The sequence below is a fragment of the Colias croceus genome, chromosome 23 (genome assembly GCF_905220415.1).
Source record: "Colias croceus chromosome 23, ilColCroc2.1".
Classification (NCBI taxonomy): Eukaryota; Metazoa; Arthropoda; class Insecta; order Lepidoptera; family Pieridae; genus Colias; species Colias croceus.
Window position 1 is genome coordinate 7,158,567 of NC_059559.1, and position 19,524 is coordinate 7,178,090.

Below are 19,524 nucleotides of genomic sequence, written 5' to 3' on the forward strand. Positions count from 1 at the left end.
GCTAGTATTAGAAAATATAATTTTATTTTTTACTAGCGGCGCTCCGCGGTTTCATCCGCGTGACTCCGCGCGTGAGCGTAGAACAGAGGGGTCCTGGGTTCGATTCCCGTTGGAGACGAAGAAAAAAAAATGTCTCTGACTGGCAGGACACAGAAGGCTCATCACCTAATTGTCCCTAAATAAAAGCGATCAGTGAAACAGATGTATGGATAATGCATCTTCCCCTTATCCCACTTGGGGACACGGGACTTCACTTATCAAATATACATATACCTACTAGTTAGCTAGTTACTAGTTATTATTCAATGTCGATACTCACAATTAAAATATTCTCTGAAGTCGTATTCACTATTCACAAATTTCCCGAATTCCTCAAAAGAAATAGAACTGCATTCAAATATTTTGTAAAATTCTGCATTCAAAAATACTTTCCCTCCAGGGCCCATCGAAAATTTTCACACTGCATAAAACTATCCTCATATTACCTATGGCAGACGGTTGACTATTTTTCGCAGGGAAGCGTAAAAAAACATTCACATTTATAATATTAGTAGAGAAGTAAAATAGGAATTACCTACGCATCATCGTGATGTAAAAAAATTTCGCATGATTCATGTAAGTAATTTAATCTGTGCGTGAGAAAAATAAACAAGATTTTTCCCGCCATACCAAATGTCAAACGCAAAAAGTTGACAGTCGAGACCACAGAGTAATTATTATTTACAATGCCAGTGCCTAGGAGTAATAGTGTTCTGTGGCCAGTGCCCAGTCGCTTCATAACTTTTATGAAGACAACATGGTTGACTTACTCGTAAAATAATAATTATTACGTTTTAATAACAAATTAGTGTTAAAAAGTGTGCTAGTGTTGTGACAATGTTGTTGTTTGTGTTTTTCGCTCTAATATGTGCGTCAAATGGACAATATGAAGGTAGGTACGACGCAAAATTGTTTTTTCTTTTATAAGTAAATGTTTTATTAATTAGCTGCGAAGGTTGTTTTTTTTTATAAACTTTGGCGCTATTATTTTAATTTACTAGGAACAGTTACACGTTTTTATAGGTCAGAATTTGAAATTGTTTACTTCATGCGTCTTTGTCTGTATAGGGAGAAGGAAAAAAAGATATTTGTTATTATTAATTATGCTATGCACATGTTTATGTGAACTGTATCAAAAACCAATCAGCAGTTTTTGTGCATCTAGACAAACATACAGATATTATAGGTAGTTACAATATTTTTTATTACTCATATTATTTATGTGTACATAATAATTAGGTATATAAGATTAGTATCTTTATAATTCGAGTGATTACAGGTAATTGCTCTGAAAGACATTAAAATTAATTAGAAGGAAAATTTTGCGATTGTTTTTCATAGAAAAATAATAAGTAGGTATATTTTATAAGCGTACTTATGTGGAATTTTTATTTACAATGTGGTTTGAGTGTTGTAATTTTTTTTTTGTGGTTAGCTATTGTACTATGGAACCTAAATCTGAAATTTCATTTGACGGAAACTTTTAGTTTTTGATAAGCTTGTAGGTATAAGGAAGGTTTGCTCGAAAACCGATAAAACTCATTGCATAAAAAAATTGCTACCAACGTGTTGTGACAAAAGATCTATATTGAAAAATTCGTGTAAAGTTAGGTACCTTCACTACTAACTTATTACGATTACGAAACTCGACTTGAAAATAAATAATTTTCTAAAATTCGGGTGTCGTTGTCGGCCGCGGCGCGGCGGTCCAAGTTCACATATCCTCGCCGGAATATCGGCTAGGTACTAAACATAGCTAGTAAATTCAGCACATCAAAGCACACACTTTATTTGCATTATCTTTTTTTAGTTTCGATTTTAATATTTTGTTTTACTTTTTAGGACAGCCCTGTATCAAAAATGGCGTACAGGGCACCTGCAAAAATCTAGAAGTCTGCCAACCAGCTATCAACGATATCAAAAGACGGAAACAACCACAGGTAAATATAATAAAATTATCTAGCTACTAGCTTCCGCCCACGACTTTGTACGTGCATCCCCGTTTTTCCCCGTTCCCGCAAGAATTTCGGGAAATCCTTTCTTAGCGGATGCCTACGTCCTAACATCTAGTACCTGCATGCCAAATTTCAGCCCGATACGTCCAGTGGTTTGGGCTGTGCGTTGATAGATCACTATATTATCAGTCACCTTTGAGTTTTATATACCTACATGTATAGATTTGTGGAAAATTTCCAGAAGACCGAAGAATGAAAAGAACTTCATTACTGATCCCAATCCTAACTAATATTATAATTGCGAAAGTAACTCTGTCTGTCTGTTTCTTCTTCACGCTTCAACCACTGTAGGTACTGCTACGATGAAATTTTGATACAGAGACAGCTTATCCCGTAAATCCCACGGGAACAGGAACTATGCGGATTTTTCTTATAATACGGTCTACGCGGGCGAAGACGCGAGCGGAAAGCTAGTAAATGTGTAATAAATAAATATTATACATAATATATAATAATACCTTACAGAGACAATGGAAAATCACGATGCGATTTTTGTAAAAAAAAAAAGCATTTTGACTATATGACCGTTTTGCCTTCATTCTACTGTCTTTGGCTATTTTTTTCGCTAAATTTCATCCAAATCGATACTGGAGTTTAGTCGTGAAACGGTGAAAGCATAAAAGACTGACCAATTTTGGCCTTTATAAATTAACTAGCTGCTCCGCGCGGTTTCACCCCCGTGGCTCCACTCCTGTAGGTCGTAGCGTGATGATATATAGCCTATCTAACACCGAAATAATTTTTCAAATCGGACCAGTAGTTCCCGAGATTAGCGCGTTCAAACAAACAAACTCTTCAGCTTTATAATATGTACTAGTGGTCCGCCCCGGCTTCGCACGTGGTACCAACATGTTTAAACTATCCTATCTCTCAAATTGGATCGAACTGCACATGGTGTGCGAATTTTATTATAATCAGTTAAGTGGTTTAGGAGTCCATTGAGGACAAACATTGTGACACGAGATTTATATATATTAAGATTAGTATAGATTAAGCAGTGTGAATTTTCCAAAATGATTTTGACTTTGAATATCGCGAAACCAAAACATCAAGAATAGGTCAGTAACCTCATAAAGCGTTTTTAGGATTCTTATAAACATACAGAAAACAAGAAATACAAGTATATCGACAAGGATTGGTTGACTAAAATCGACCATAATCATAAAGAAAAGGGTACCCACTGTGTGTGTGTGTGTGTCAAAAACATGTACAAATTTTTTATGAAGTTGATTTATTTCTTATACATTATTTTAAAATATGTACTAGCTTTCCGCCGCGTCTTCGCCCGCATTTTCAAAGAAAAACTCGCATAGTTCCCATTCCTGGGTCTTCAGCTACCTACATAACAAATTTCGTTGTAATCGGTTCAGTAGTATTTGCTTGAAAGAGTAACAAACATCCATCGGCCATCCATCCTCACAAACTTTCGCATTTATAATATTAGTAGGATGAGACCATACGAAGTTACGTGGTTCTACTTATTTAACAACACAAAGGCCCGATTCAGTGCGACGCGGACCGTCCGCACGCGGACTAGGTTTTGCGTCCGTCGCGGATGATTTTGTCGTTCAGTGCGATGCGGATCGGGATCGACTGTAACCCTCTCGGTTTGCACATTTGACGCAGCCGCCATGACAACGACAATACTTTACATCCGCTCCGCGTAACTGTTGTCCGCGGAGCACTGAACAAATACATTAGAACCAAGCACCGTCCGCCCGCGGACATCCGCGGCGCGGAGGAGCGGCGCGGGGCGATTTCTTCCGCGCGCGGATAGCTCTCCGCGACGCGGACAGCTCCGCGTCGCTCTGAACGCGCTGTAAGGTTTCATACATTTTACCGTCCGTCGCGGACGTCCGCGTAGGTCATCCGCGTCGCACTGAACAGGCCCTAAGTGTTCTTACAGACGAACGGCAAGTTGTGAACGGCAGAGGCTGCTTCAGCCGCCGCCACATGTCGACGACAGTCGGCGGAAGCAGTCAATACGTCGACGGCTGCCGTCGACAGGTGGCGACGCTTGCAGTTTGCGTTGACGACAATCTGCAAGCGTTTGACGTTTGACGGCATCCGTTTTTGCATGTCGAAATGTCGGCAGCCGTCTACATATTGACCGTCGTCGCGCCGACGACTGCCGTCGACATGAGGCGACGGCTGAAGTAACCTCTGCCGTTTACAACTTGCTGTTCGTCTGTTAGAACTCTTAAGATTCTGAAAATAAACCTATATTATTAGGCATTACTCATTAGCATGTATATACTAATTGGCATCTTAAATGATGTCAGAGAATATCTGTTGTGTTATAATAATTTTATGAGAAATAATAACTAAGTATAAAATATTGTCTTTCCAGTTATCGCTATAAAATATATAAATTACTTTAGCTTCATAATAATACATAATTTAGTATAAAAGGGAAGACGAATTTTATGACAATAACAAATAAGAATAAAATCCGTTACGTTGCAATAAAAGGTAAGCCTATGTCCTTTCTCAAAATATCTCCATACCAAATTTCATGCAAATTGGTTCAGTAGTTAAGGCGTGATTGAGTAACAGACAAACAGACAGAGTAACTTAATTCGCATTTATAATATTAGTATGGATTCGTAATTATGATATGGACTCTATAGTCATTATAATATGTATATGACTATCCTATTAATATTATAACTGCGAAAGTTTGTGAGGATGTGTGTGTGTGTGTGTTTGTTACTCTTTCACGCAAATTCTACTGAACCGATTACAATGAAATTTAGCACACATATAAGTAGAGGGTAACTTGGATTAACACATAGAATAGGTAGTATCCCGGAAATCCCACGGGAATGGGAACTATGCGTTTATCACTATAATATGTTTATTAACTCATATTATATGTGGTATAATGCCATAGCAGGTATTAACTAACTATAATAATAATTAATGGTTAACGGATGTGTTAGTATTTATCTTAGAATATTACTGAGTACATAATATGACTTAGTAAGTATGCTACGATTTCACTAAACGTGTTACGTGGCTAAACCACAGCTTATTAATTCATTAATTCAATTAAAGTAAGTACAGTTCGATCGGTTCGGATATTAGCTGCGAGTTCAGGTGCGCGCAGGTACAGTCAAGTGAACAATCCCGCTGATACCCAAAATTGCGTACGTACGATCTTAATTAAGCGTAGGTACCTACGATACGTTCCGACTTCCGACACAGGTTCCGATGCGCTATGTTTCGAGCCGCCATTAAGTTTGAATCGTATTGTACCTACCTGTAAAATTTTGTTTTATTTTCGTAATTTTTATACTCATTTCGAATTTCGATCGGAAGGTTTCGTGTTTTCATTTACCAACTTCGAATTTCGAATTATGTACACAAGGCATACTTACTTCAAAGTTTTGATTTTCAATTTTTAAAATACTTACACATTTCTTCGGTTCAAGTCAATGAACTCCTAAACAATTGGACCTTTTGGACCGATTGTAATAAAATCAGGAGGATATTACTGTGTAAATCGTGTATTTCTAATAGTTTTCAATATATTTTACAGATATGCTCGTTCGTGGGTACAGATCCAATCGTGTGCTGTGTCGAGGCTGTTCCAGTCGCCACTACTACTAAGAGGTAATAATCACTTATAATACCACAAGAGCTTCAAAATTATCGGGTATTTTCCGATAGGTTCGTTGCAAACAAATGAAGGAGTCAAGTTTTTAGTCAAGGCTAAAAAATCACGAGCGCGAAGCGTGAGTGATTTTTCCTGAAAAACTTGACGACTTTATTTGTTTGCAGGGAACCTTGAGGGAAATGCCAGATAATTTTGAAGCTCGTGTGGTATTCGGGGGATTATTTTTCCGTCCCAAATGTCGGCCAATAATTTCACAATTGAATTCAACCTGTCAGTTTGACGTCAACGACCAGAGAAAATTTTCAAAAAATTATCAGTATAATACCATGTAGGTTGTACCACGTGACGTCGAATGGTGCAATTCTATTGGTCGATATTTGGGTCGGAAAAATAATCATTATTAATATCAAAAGTAGGTAACTAGAACTTCATTAAGTTATCAATGTGTATACAGAATAAAATTCAATTTATTACCTTAATAACAAGTTAATAACATATTAAATTAGTTCAAAATATTAAAAAGTTGCCTGGAAGATATGGCTTCTTAGCAATAAGGCCGCCTATATGTACCGCTTCGTATTACCTTGTTTGTATTTGTTTGATTTTGTTTTATGTGTGCGCAATAAAGTGTTTGTTATTTATTTATTAAAAGTCCCTTGAGAACGTAAATTTTGCGAGATTTGATTTATTGAGTATACATCAATTATTATGTCTTAACTGTTATTCTTTTACAATGGCTACAGTTCAGTTTGTCTTTTTCAACATCGTAGCTGCAATATGAATATTCAAATGCCATTAAGACTTGTATAGAAACTCAAAGCAAGTATTTAAGGTGCCTAGTAGAGCAAAACGCGAGTTTGCTGCTAAATTATAATGCTTTAAAGTATATGATTAACTGCAGTAAAAAATCTCAGATAAATATATGATATTCTTCAGGAGATAAACTAGTTCGATAGTGTGTTGAAAACACAATACAACTTATTTTACTCGATAGAAAAAAATCTCAAAGGTACCTCTAAAAAAATCTTTTGATGCTTAAAAACCATACTAAACTACATGCAATCATTCTGTTTTTTCGGCAAATAATTCTACAAGCAACATACTAATATAATACTGTGTTATTTTTTTAGTCCAATCAATAGATTTCGTGTAAATCGCAAATTCTTATTCCCAAACCAAAAACATGTGTGCGTGAACGCCTGTGTACCGACACTACCGGCCGAGGCCCGTTCGTAATGATTCGCGTATGGCGCACAGTGGTTCCAAATTCAAGTTTCATGGACACAGGATTCAATGTCGGTCTATCACGCTGATTTTTTTTTTCAAGACAGATAATTGAACACCTATCAACTTTTTCTAATGGTAAAAATCCCCTAGGCGTATAGTTTTCGAGAAAAAAAATTGTTGAGTTTTTTTTGTATGGAGAAAAATCTTTATTATTTTTTTTCTCGCGTTGCTTTAAATTGCGAATGCTTAGATTCATATATTAAGTAAGTCCGGATGATATAGTATCCAGAAAAAAATAAAATATCTGCATCGACTTGCAACCCCGCGCAGGAATGATCGATAAAAATTTCAATTTTCCTATGCTCTTTTCTCTTGTATTACCTGCGTTTTGTTGCTCAATACTTGCTTATTCGTACTCCCTACATGACATTAATGAATATTGAGAACATTTCAGCCCACTAAATACGGTAAGTAATTTTTTTATATCTTAAAAATTTTCAAAAACAGGCAATTATAAAATAAGTCACAGTACAACGTAACCCGTGCCTAGAAAGCAATTAGGTAACGACAACCTATCTGGAATGCGGTGTCAGTCCCAGTTAGTTCCGAGTATATAAACAACCTCGTTAGTGCCCAATCGTTAACGAGGTCCAAGTACATAAACAACCTCGTTAGTGCCCAATCGTTAACGAGGTCCAAGTACATAAACAAGCTCGTTAGCTTTAACGAGGTTGTTTATATACTCAGTCGCATTTAATCCTGCATGCCCTTACTACCTGAGTACTCTTAATTGATATAAATAAGACGCACATTAAACTGAGCTCCATTATATTTCCGACATTTACGTATACTATACAATGGCTGGCTTGAGTACTAATTTGGATATGTTCATGATTATGAGGAAATTTGGTGATTTGAAGAATTTCAACCATTTGTTTGAAGTTATCATCTCAAAAATCCCATATGAACTGTCTGAAGAAGATCGCAGTACACTCAAAGATTTTTCTCGTAGAGTTATACACATTATAACGAAGAAATGGTCTGAGTCAAGCCGATCTCTGAAGATGTTTCTGAGTCGGGAAAACAATAAAAGGTGGTTGGAATCTGAGCTTAGATTTCATGATTTTTTGATAAGATGGAAGATTTGCTGAGTTTTCTTCTTTCAGAAGTCCCCTTAAAGTCAAATACTGCCACTTGGAAAGATTAAGAGATGTTAAAACAGCCAAGGATTTGTCTTCAGGAATGTCTTGCTTCTTTTTAATAAACAAAAATTCTGATACACTTGGTATAGTATCAGGGTATTTTTCCAAATGCTCTAAAATTTTCGCAAAAGCTGCTTTGCCGTTAGCTTTTAACTTTTCAGTAAAGCAATAAAAAAGTTCCTCTTCATTTTTTTCACTCATAGTAGAGTCGGATCGTCTTTTTTTTGTTTATTGCTCAAATCTTGGAATGGAACTCTAGATATCTTTTCAGTGGATGTACTTGCTTCAGCAGTGGACGTTGATGGAACTGATTCAACTATAGAAGAAGAAAAGTTGGTCGGAGTTTCTTCCTCTACATCCGCACAATATCCAAACAAAACATTCAAGTCCACCGAATCACAAGTAGGCCACTGGATGTCAGATTCCAACCACCTTTTATTGTTTTCCCGACTCAGAAACATCTTCAGAGATCGGCTTGACTCAGACCATTTCTTCGTTATAATGTGTATAACTCTACGAGAAAAATCTTTGAGTGTACTGCGATCTTCTTCAGACAGTTCATATGGGATTTTTGAGATGATAACTTCAAACAAATGGTTGAAATTCTTCAAATCACCAAATTTCCTCATAATCATGAACATATCCAAATTAGTACTCAAGCCAGCCATTGTATAGTATACGTAAATGTCGGAAATATAATGGAGCTCAGTTTAATGTGCGTCTTATTTATATCAATTAAGAGTACTCAGGTAGTAAGGGCATGCAGGATTAAATGCGACTGAGTATATAAACAACCTCGTTAAAGCTAACGAGCTTGTTTATGTACTTGGACCTCGTTAACGATTGGGCACTAACGAGGTTGTTTATGTACTTGGACCTCGTTAACGATTGGGCACTAACGAGGTTGTTTATATACTCGGAACTAACTGGGACTGACACCGCATTCCAGATAGGTTGTCGTTACCTAATTGCTTTCTAGGCACGGGTTACGTTGTACTGTGACTTATTTTATAATTGCCTGTTTTTGAAAATTTTTAAGATATAAAAAAATTACTTACCGTATTTAGTGGGCTGAAATGTTCTCAATATTCATTAATGTCATGTAGGGAGTACGAATAAGCAAGTATTGAGCAACAAAACGCAGGTAATACAAGAGAAAAGAGCATAGGAAAATTGAAATTTTTATCGATCATTCCTGCGCGGGGTTGCAAGTCGATGCAGATATTTTATTTTTTTCTGGATACTATATCATCCGGACTTACTTAATATATGAATCTAAGCATTCGCAATTTAAAGCAACGCGAGAAAAAAAATAATAAAGATTTTTCTCCATACAAAAAAAACTCAACAATTTTTTTTCTCGAAAACTATACGCCTAGGGGATTTTTACCATTAGAAAAAGTTGATAGGTGTTCAATTATCTGTCTTGAAAAAAAAAATCAGCGTGATAGACCGACATTGAATCCTGTGTCCATGAAACTTGAATTTGGATCCACTGTGTGGCGTCGGGCTGCAGCTGTGGCGTGGCGTGTATGTGTGAGTGGAATGAAATGCTTGCTCAGGGCAGCCAGCGCCTTAACAAACAATTTGACTCATGTTTACGTGATACTAGCTCCGCTCCGCGGTTTCACCTGCGTGGGCCGTGGCTCCGCTTCTGTTGGTCTTAGCGTGATGATTCAATCCTTACTTTGTATACGTAGTATATTATTATTAGTCTGTGCTATAATATTATAAATGCGAAAGTAACTCTGTCTGTCTGTCTGTTACTCAATCACGCCTAAACTACTGAGCCAATTTGCATGAAATTTGGTATGGAGATATTTTGATACCCGAGAAAGGACATAGGCTATCTTTTATTGCGAAATATGTACCACGGGCGAAGCCGGGGCGGACCACTAGTTCACAATAATTCCAAAAGTTTTCAAACTTCGGTCAAGTGAATGGTACATTGGGACGACAATAAATCTCATTTTGGAACCTTGTCCGCAGTCCGGAACATTGTTAAAATTGCAATTAAATTATTTTTTGCTGTATGGTCGTGAAAAAAAATCCAAAAGTTCTGCAAACTTGGGGAAGTTTTCGATATAATATTTCATATCACGTATTAAATTTGCAACCAATCTCAGTGTGCGGAACATCTTTTGATATTGAATAATAATGTTTTTTTTTTATTAAACTGAATGAAAACGTTCCAAAAGTTCTGCAAACTTGACACAGATATCGGAAAATTAATTACAGTGCTAAACATAACATAACTTGAAACAATCAATGACCTATTATACTAGTAGACGCGGCATACGCCAACATCATTGCACTAAAAAACAGCGTAATTAATACATACCTACTTACTAACGCATTATCACCAATACGTTTGTTCTCTCTTTCACTCTCACGCACGAGACATAATACATGTCTCACTCATGTACTTCGTAATAACAACTGCCGATTAAAATACAAAAAGAACGTCCAGCCACGACGCTGAATGGTGCGTGACTAAGTGAAACTCGGGCACTTACCTGAGTTTTTTCTTGCCAAAATAGAGAGCGGGTAACGTATCTAGCTCTTTTATATATCATAGGAAACAATAACCAATATCCTTGTAGACTTCATACGCATTTTCCTGTATAACCTTAGATCCTGTTTTACCATTCTAAAACTGAATTATCCTTATGTAATCTGACGACATAAACTAACTGCTTGTACCGGCTTCATCCGTTGAGCCAGGGTAGAAAAGAAGCTTATGTTGCTCAGTAAATATATAGTAAAACCATTTTAAAATCGGTCAAGTAGTTTTAAATCAACAAACAGAAAAATAATATTTCCTCCTTAGTAAAAACAATAGTAGGTGATAGGTATAAATATTTAATTATTGGAACGCACTGTCTTTCTTGACCTGAATAGGTAGGTACGGCGTCTTTCAGGTGTTTCAGGAAAAATAATTGAAATTCCTTGCTTTTTATAATGTGTCCTAATTAGTGGACTTTCGAAACGCAAATTATGACAATTTTAACAAACAGCCTGTTTAAAAAAAATATTTATTTCGTTTTTAAGATATTTTTAAAAATTCATTTATGGGTCAAGGTATACCTACGCTTTTACAACAGAATTCCTCACAATATTAAAGAGTTTACTAGTTCTAAATTTAAAACTTATATAAGAGCAACTATGGAGTTTCTTGCCGGTTCTTCTCCATAGATACTACTTTCCGAATCGGTGGTAAATGTTAAAAAAACGTAATGACGTTTCAAAAGTGCTTCTAGAACATTCTAGAAGAAGTCTAATTGAATAAATAAATGTTTGAGTTTGAGTTTTGAGTGAGTTTAAAGTCATATTCGTTTACAGGCCATTCACGACCACCACAGAGTATATACCACCCCCTGTCGACTATAAGGACAACGACGACTCGGAGGGTAGTTGTGAAAATCTGCCCCCGAATTTGACAGCCACGAAAACAGGGCAGAAGGCTTGGGATAGTAAGTATGATTTTTTATATTTAAATTGATAACATTCAAATTCAACTAAAAAAATTGAAGTTTCAATTCGAATTTAAATAACTTCAAATACAAGATGTAGAGAAACAGAGAGGTGAAAAAGATTTAAAAAATGTGTTTTTATAAATAAAAGCAATAAATAAAACGATATTTTTTATCTTTTACACGTTACCCTCAATGAAGCCCTGAATTTATGCGAGCTTTGTATCATAAAATTTGCATAAAATGATCGATAATGAAGTTATTATGGAAAAGTTTTTATTGCATTAAATTAATAAAAGCTCGTTTTAAAAATCGACCTTTGATTTGATAATTTCATATATCAACAGTTTTGTATACATTGTTGAAAAAAAATAATTAGCCATGACAAATTTTCAAATGCTGCTCGTTCAACTTACCTCTTTTTTTGTTTTTTCCCTCTCAATTTTGCAACGTTAACATTGTCTACAATAATACTTTTTCATTTTTTTATTTGTCAGCAACCTTAGTCAGCAACTAACGAGCCGCACAGTATTCTAATTTTTGTTGGTTCATTTTGTAAACTAATTCATCATCATCATCATCAGCCCATATACGTTCCCACTGCTGGGACACGGGCCTCATATGAGGGTACAGGCCATAATCTTTTTTGTTACTGTATTTGGGGTTTATGGTTGTTAATGTTACTCTAATTAATGGTGTTTATAGTTTGTTTTAAAATACAATCAATTTATTTCTTTCTTTCAACTCCCAGAATGCATAGAATACCAGCAGACCCTAGTGTATCCTTGCGAAAGGGGTGTGGCCCTTATTGGGGACATGGCCCGGGTTAACAACTGTAAGCACAGTGTCGCTGATCTCATTGTGGGGGGTGTGAAGGCTGCTAAAGATGAATTCCCTCATATGGTAAGTAGAATAGTAGCATACATGTCGTGGCCATATCGCAGATTTGCTCATTTCATGAAATGATTGATCAGTTCACGATGTGGTCGCATTTCATGATGTCGCTAACATAGTTTGACCAGATTTGATTTTAACTGCGAATAATAAAATTTTCAACAGCGGCCGCCATGTTCACACCTAAACACAGGCCTGCAGCGCCTCTACCAATGATTAATGTAACTACTTTACGATATGTTCAAATAGTTTGATCATTTCATGAAAAAACCGCGCGTTTAGTTGCCCATGCCCATGTTGATTTCTTATCATTGATCTGCTCAACCACATAACGATGTGGCCAATAGACATTCAACCATTTCATGAAATGCGACCATTTCGTGAAATGATCAATCATTTCATGAAATGAGCAAATTTACGATATGGCCACGACATACATAATATTATTATGGTGATAGTAGTAGAACTCAATTTTTTGTATTAATTCATTGATCCCATAAACGTATTTACACAGACACACAGTCGCATACGAACCCACCAAGCACCGATTAGATAATTACTACATAAAATTAACATAGTAATTACTACTTAAATACTAAATCGTACTATTCCTACTAAAATATTATAAATGCGAAAGTTTGTGAGGATGGATGGTTTGTTATTCTTTCACGCAAATACTATAGTTCAGGATACATCGCCCATTTTTGCAAGTGACTACTATCAAGCTAATTTTCCGTTTGTAGCTTTATTTTGATGAGACGCCCAATAATTTCGTGTACGAAAGTCTCGATTGTGGTAGCTAACAGAGATAACAAGGATAAAAATTTTTCATTTGATGGTTCTCAAATATTTATTACTAACTGAATTTATTTCTTTGTTCAATCTCAAGATAATTACCTAAATTATTCGAAAAAATATTTGTCCTACAAAATCTATGGTTGGTTCAAAGAGTTCCCCTTTCCAAAGTGTATCGATAACGAGGTCATCATAAATGATTACTAACAAGCTGATTTTTTTGTTTTCACTTAATTAATGTTTATATAATTCAACAGACATATTGTCCTACAAATTGCGTAATAAATATTTGAGAACCATCAAATAAAAAAATTTTATCCTTGTTATCTCTGTTAGCCACCACAATCGAGAGTTTCGTACACGAAATTATTCGGTGTCTCATCAAAATAAAGCTACACACGGAAAATCAGCTTGATAGTAGTCACTTGCAAAAATGGGCGATGTATCCTGAACTACTACTGAACCGATTGCAATGAAATTTAGTATGTAAGTAGCTGAAGACCCAGAATAAGCTACTTTATTCCGAAAATCCAACAGAAACGGGAACTATGCGGTTTTTTTCTTTTATAAAGTGGGCGAAGCCGCGGGCGGAATCTAGTTAAAAATATTCCACTGTAACAAATGCTACTTTACCCCCAGGTTTTGCTCGGTTTCGGAGACGATCCGAATTCCGCAGAATGGTCCTGTGGCGGGAGTCTTATTAGTGACAAGTTTATACTGACCGCTGGCCATTGCACTTATAGCAGAGAGAAGTGAGTATTGAGCTAAATCGTATTAAAATGTGTTTAATCTTAATATCCTACTAATATTATAAATGCGAAAGTTTGTATGGATGTATGGATGTTTGTTACTCTTTCACGTAAAAACTACTGAACCGATTACAATGAAATTTAGCACACATATAACTTGGATTAACACATAGGATAGTTTTTATCCCGCAAATCCCACGGGAACGGGAACTATGCGGGTTTTCCTTTGCAAACACGGGCGAAGCCGCGAGCGGAAATCTAGTCTAGTCTAGTCTAGTATATTATAAAGGCGAAAGTTTGTAAGTACCTATGGATGTATGGATGTTTGTTACTCTTTCACGTAAAAACTACTGAACCGATTACAATGAAATTTAGCACACATATAAAGGGTAACTTGGATTAACACATAGGATAGGTTTTATCCCGGAAATCCCACGGGGACGGGAACTATGTGAGTTTTCCTTTGAAAACGCGGGCGAAGCCGCAGGCGGAAAGCTAGTTCAATATAAATTTAAACAAATTCAAACAATTTTCTTTCAGTGGACCAACAAAATTCGCTCTCCTCGGCGTACTAAAAAGGACAGACCAATTAGACAGCAACAACTTGTACAAGATAAAGAATATTGTGAAACATCCACAGTTCGATCCGCCGAGGAAATATAATGATATTGCCTTACTTGAAACGGATAGAGTGTGAGTAATTGTTTGTTTTATTGTCATTTAATCTATACATATAATAAATCTGTAGAAGGGTCAATTCTGTACATTGAAAATATTGAAAAAATAAATAGCAGGGGGTGTTACTGGATCGATACCAAACCCAAATATGTGATTAAAAAAATTTTTGTCTGTCTGTCTGTCTGTCTGTCTGTTTGTATGTTCAGGCATCACGTGAAAACTAACGGTTCGATTTCGATGAAACTTGGTATAATTATACCTTATTATCCTGGGCATAAAATAGGATAGGGTAAGAGGTACAATGAAGCAATTTACTGACTTTTAACGCTTGTGTAAAATCAACCGTTTATACTAGTGACCTACACTTTATGGCATTTGATTGTAAAATATATAAGGAACCATTTCGAATCAAAATTTAGCGGTATTAATAAGACTTTACATGATAAAATTAAACAAATATTGAAAAAGTCCCCAGGGCACTATTATTGGCACTCGGTGGTATAGTGATTAACATAGTGAAAGGTACAATGACTGGCACTGCCAATAATTATACACGTGGTATGCCAATCAATACGACGGAGAACAAATAGTGTTGGGAATAGGCTTGCAATAATAAAATGCTGCAACAGATAGTAGCTAGGTATCTATTAACTGTTATAAGCCATGCAGATTAAAGAATCGAATTGAAAATGGGCGTCCGCTCGCTTCGTGATTGGTCCGCCTCTCATACGTTCTCGCTCTTCCTAATAGAGATTGAAATAAATGCAAGATGTAAAATGATTTATCTTGAATATCTTTGTTGAATTGAATAATAATAAAAAAATCTGGCTTAATTCACATAGCACCATCCAACATTGTGTTTACTACCTAAATTAAATACCTTTTTTTAATTGCATATTATTATAACTACATGTTATAGCACCTTAGACACAACATGATTTTGTTATGAAGAAATCAAATCCAGGACCTTCTGCGTAGGAGGCAATGTTACTTTCTATCAGGCCTGTTATTGTTATTATAATTATTTACCTAATAAATCACATGAACGTTAGCACATCACTACTACTCCTCATTAAAAGTAGGTATAATTATTGGCACCATACGAGTATAATGATTGGCCCTGCCAATCGCCTTAAAAGTACAATAATTGGCCCTGCGAAAATTTGGATGCAGACCCATAATATGGCTTTTTATGAATAGAACTTTTAATGCACGTCATAAAAAGTCCAAAATCTAACATGGATAATTGTTGAACTGTTATCTATTCATTGGCCCCCGTGCCAAAAAACTGTACTTTCATACAAAACATGGCTCATAGTCATTGGCACCCCAAGAACTCAATAATTAACAGATTTTTATGACAAATTTTGCTTTAAAACTGTAATATAATAACTCATTAACAAGTACAAACAACACACCAATCATTTATTAATCTAGTAACAAAGAAAAACAACTTACAAACTTACCCAGTATTAGCAAAATTTGTTAAAAAATCACGATAAAGTTGTTGCGCTCGGAACCATGACAGAAAAGATTTTTTTCTCCGTGTTACGAGTTATTAAAATTCATAACTACCATTTAGTATTGCCCATAAATAATGGGGGCATTATTTGGTAAATTTTATTTTTGGTAATTAGTCAGCGAACCATAAAAATTGCATGTTAAACCTCAAAGTGCCAATCACTGGGGGGGTGCCAAGGTTAGTACCCGTTACCCTACTTTTTATCCCGGAAAAATACGTAGAAAAAAAGTAAATCTTAATTTTTCCGCGTGGACGGAGTCGCGGGCGGAAGCTAGTTAAATAAATAAAATAAATAAAATTTCTTTATTTGCATAATGTGTGTACAAAGATAGCAATATTACTTATACTTAGGTAGAATCAACACATTAGCCATAAATGGCGTGCAAATTCCGCAACATTATATGTGTAGGAACAAAAATATATTTGTAATGCGTGTTTCTTTGTTTCAAATAGGTAGTCTATTTTTTATAATTTGTTTGATAAAAATGTTGACTGTTTCCTTTTTGTTTTCCTTTTTTTATTTGTATTGTGGTTCTAAATAAATTTTATTATTTTAATCTATTTTGTTAGAAAACTTCTGTTTTGACTAAAATAGTAGTAGTAGTATGAATCCATACTATAGGTATCTATCCATACTAATATTATAAATGCGAAAGTAACTCTGTCTGTCTGTCTGTTAGGTACTCAATCACGCCTAAACTACTGAACCAATTTGCATGAAATTTGGTATGGAGATATTTTGATACCCGAAAAAGGACATAGGCTACCTTTATTGCGAAATATGTACCACGAGCGAAGCCGGGGCGGACCACTAGTTATAAATAATTAAGACCAAAAGTAATAACGATACTTTTTGCTATAGTTGTAAGCCGTGGGGCGTGCGCGAGTTTCTCTGTCTGTCTCTCTCTTCTAGCAAACAAGCCAGTTATTTTAGTAACTTCGTTCCACTTCTCAAGTTTTTTTTTACTTACTTACTTTCCAGTATGAAACTAGGCATATCAGCAGTCCCTGCCTGCTTGGACATCGGGGCCCCAAACAACTACAACAGGGCCCTCGCCACCGGCTGGGGGGCCACAGAGAATAGAGGCGCTAGCGCTGATATGTTGCAGAAGGTAATGTCTTTGGTTAAAAAAAGAAATGTCTGACAGTTTTTTTTTTACTGAAATAAAAAAATTGTTGTCTATGGATTAAAAAAATTGAAATGTAATTTTTTCTGTTTAAATTTTTGAAGTGAAACTTCTTTATCGGGGCTGGAAAAAAATTTAGTGTAACATTTTTCCGTCACGCGCCATCTTTTTCTTATCCCTACCACGCGTGATTAACGTATTTCTGTAAAGTTCCATATAGTAAATTATTTTTGAAAAATAAGGTCATAAATAAGTTTCACTTCTTACGTGTGTACACTAGTACACGCACACATTTTTTTTTAAAGGTGAATGAGTGAGTCGTGATTGTTCTGTATTTGATGAAATTCAAATTTAGAGGCCGTAGGAAAAAGCTTTTTTTTTTCAATTTGTTACTTTCTGCTTTCAAATAAATGTGAAGTATGGTGCACAGAAAAACTTATCTAAATATTATGATTGCATCATTAATGTAAATTCTATATTATGTTTTTCTTTGAAAATGCGGGCGAAGCCGCGGGCGGAAAGCTAGTAAATATATAAAATATAAAAAACTTACTAAAGGGCTGATATTTTCTTCGTCATCTTTCTGTGTATGGTATCTTTAACACAGATAAACTAAATTTAGGCTGTCTTTTTATTTGATCGGTTGGCTTGGTTAGTAGTGGCCCTGGTTTCCAAGCTAGAGGTGGTGGTTTTGATTCCCACCCGGGGCAAGTATTTGTGTCATGAACATAGATGTTTGCTCTGTGTCTGGGTGTTAATTATGATCGTGCCGTCGCGTCGTGTGTGAAAATTGTCGTGAAAATATATCTATTTATTTATTAATTTATCTGTATTCAACTTTGCCATAATTTTCAGGTGATCCTCACAAAATTCAGCAACGACGAATGCGTCAAGCTTTTCCCGCCAAATCGTCTAATGAAGAACGGCTTCGACATCAACACACAAATATGTTATGGTGATAAATTGCAATCTAAGGATACTTGTCAGGTATGATTGTGACTAAATATCCTACTAATATTATAAATTCGAAAGTTTGAGGATGAATGTGTGGGTATGTGTATGTTTGTTACTCTGTTACTCAAATACTACTGAACCGATTACTAAGAAATTTATCACACATATAGAGGGTTACTTGGATTAACACATAGGATAGGTTTTATCCCGTAAATCCCACGGGAACGGGAACTATGCGGGTTTTTCTTTGAAAATGCGGGCGAACACTTAATGTTCTAGATTTCATTGTAATCGGTTCAGAAGTATTTGCGTGAAAGAGTAACAAACATTAACACACACATCCATCCTCACAAACTTTCGCATTTATAATATTATTATAGTAGGATAGCAGGATTTATTTATTCATAATTTTCATTCATTCCTTTTTTAATCTACAGGGTGACAGCGGCGGGCCCCTACAGATAAAACACCGCCAAATCAACTGCATGTACACAATCATAGGTGTGACGTCATTCGGTCGCGCGTGTGGTTTCATCGGCGAGCCGGGTGTGTACACACGAGTGTCGGCGTATGTGCCGTGGATCGAGAGTGTTGTGTGGCCGTAGCTTTAGTGTTGTGGCTGGAGCTTTAGTGCTGTGTGGCGGGAGCTTTAGTGCTGTGTGGCTGGAGCTTTAGTTCTGTGTGGCTGGAGCTTTAGTGTTGTGTGGCTGGAGCTTTAGTTTATGGTGATTTAATGCTGCGGTTACACGGTATTTGTGATGGGTGCGGTTCATATAGTATAAGATTAATTTAGATTTTTTTGTATAATAATTTTTTTTGTGATGTCTGCTTATTTAATATTTATAAAATTTAAACCTTACAAAATAATTTTTATAACCTGTGAAAGACTTAAAAGAAGGCGAAATGTATGTAAGTCTGTTGACATGACATGTTCGGGAGATTGGGGAATTTTACATTAATTGAATTTTTGTTGTGTATTGATAGATACGATGAATGTAAAGCTAGTATGAAATAAACAGTCAAAGTGAATACACGTATTTTTCTTCAATATCCCTCTGCTGAGCTAATTTTAACCTTAACACAAATATAATTGAATTGTTTATAAAAGACTTATGACGCGTGCGTATAGTTAAAAACGCCTTACTCCAAGTATTATTACTTATTAAAAATGAAAACAGTAAATAGTGTTTCTTATTTTTCAATTTAAGCCTTACCTATCTATACATATAA

At 35.7% G+C, this 19,524-nt stretch overlaps 1 protein-coding gene across 2 annotated transcripts; it reads left to right on the forward strand.

Annotated features, from left to right (window-relative positions):
* The first annotated feature begins 756 nt into the window (after positions 1 to 756).
* Positions 757 to 19,323, forward strand: LOC123702454 (serine protease snake-like). Of its 2 annotated transcripts, XM_045650201.1 has the most exons (11): positions 757 to 931; positions 1,882 to 1,979; positions 5,596 to 5,669; positions 11,445 to 11,575; positions 12,327 to 12,478; positions 13,904 to 14,016; positions 14,554 to 14,706; positions 17,196 to 17,325; positions 18,196 to 18,327; positions 18,732 to 18,905; positions 18,951 to 19,323. In XM_045650201.1, exons 1-10 carry the CDS (start codon positions 877 to 879, stop codon positions 18,897 to 18,899), a joined length of 1,206 nt encoding a protein of 401 aa, XP_045506157.1. In that variant the 5' UTR covers positions 757 to 876; the 3' UTR covers positions 18,900 to 18,905; positions 18,951 to 19,323. The 2 variants fall into 2 exon arrangements, with proteins under 2 accessions (XP_045506157.1, XP_045506156.1); XM_045650200.1 differs by having other exon boundaries at positions 18,732 to 19,323.
* The last annotated feature ends 201 nt before the right edge of the window (positions 19,324 to 19,524 follow it).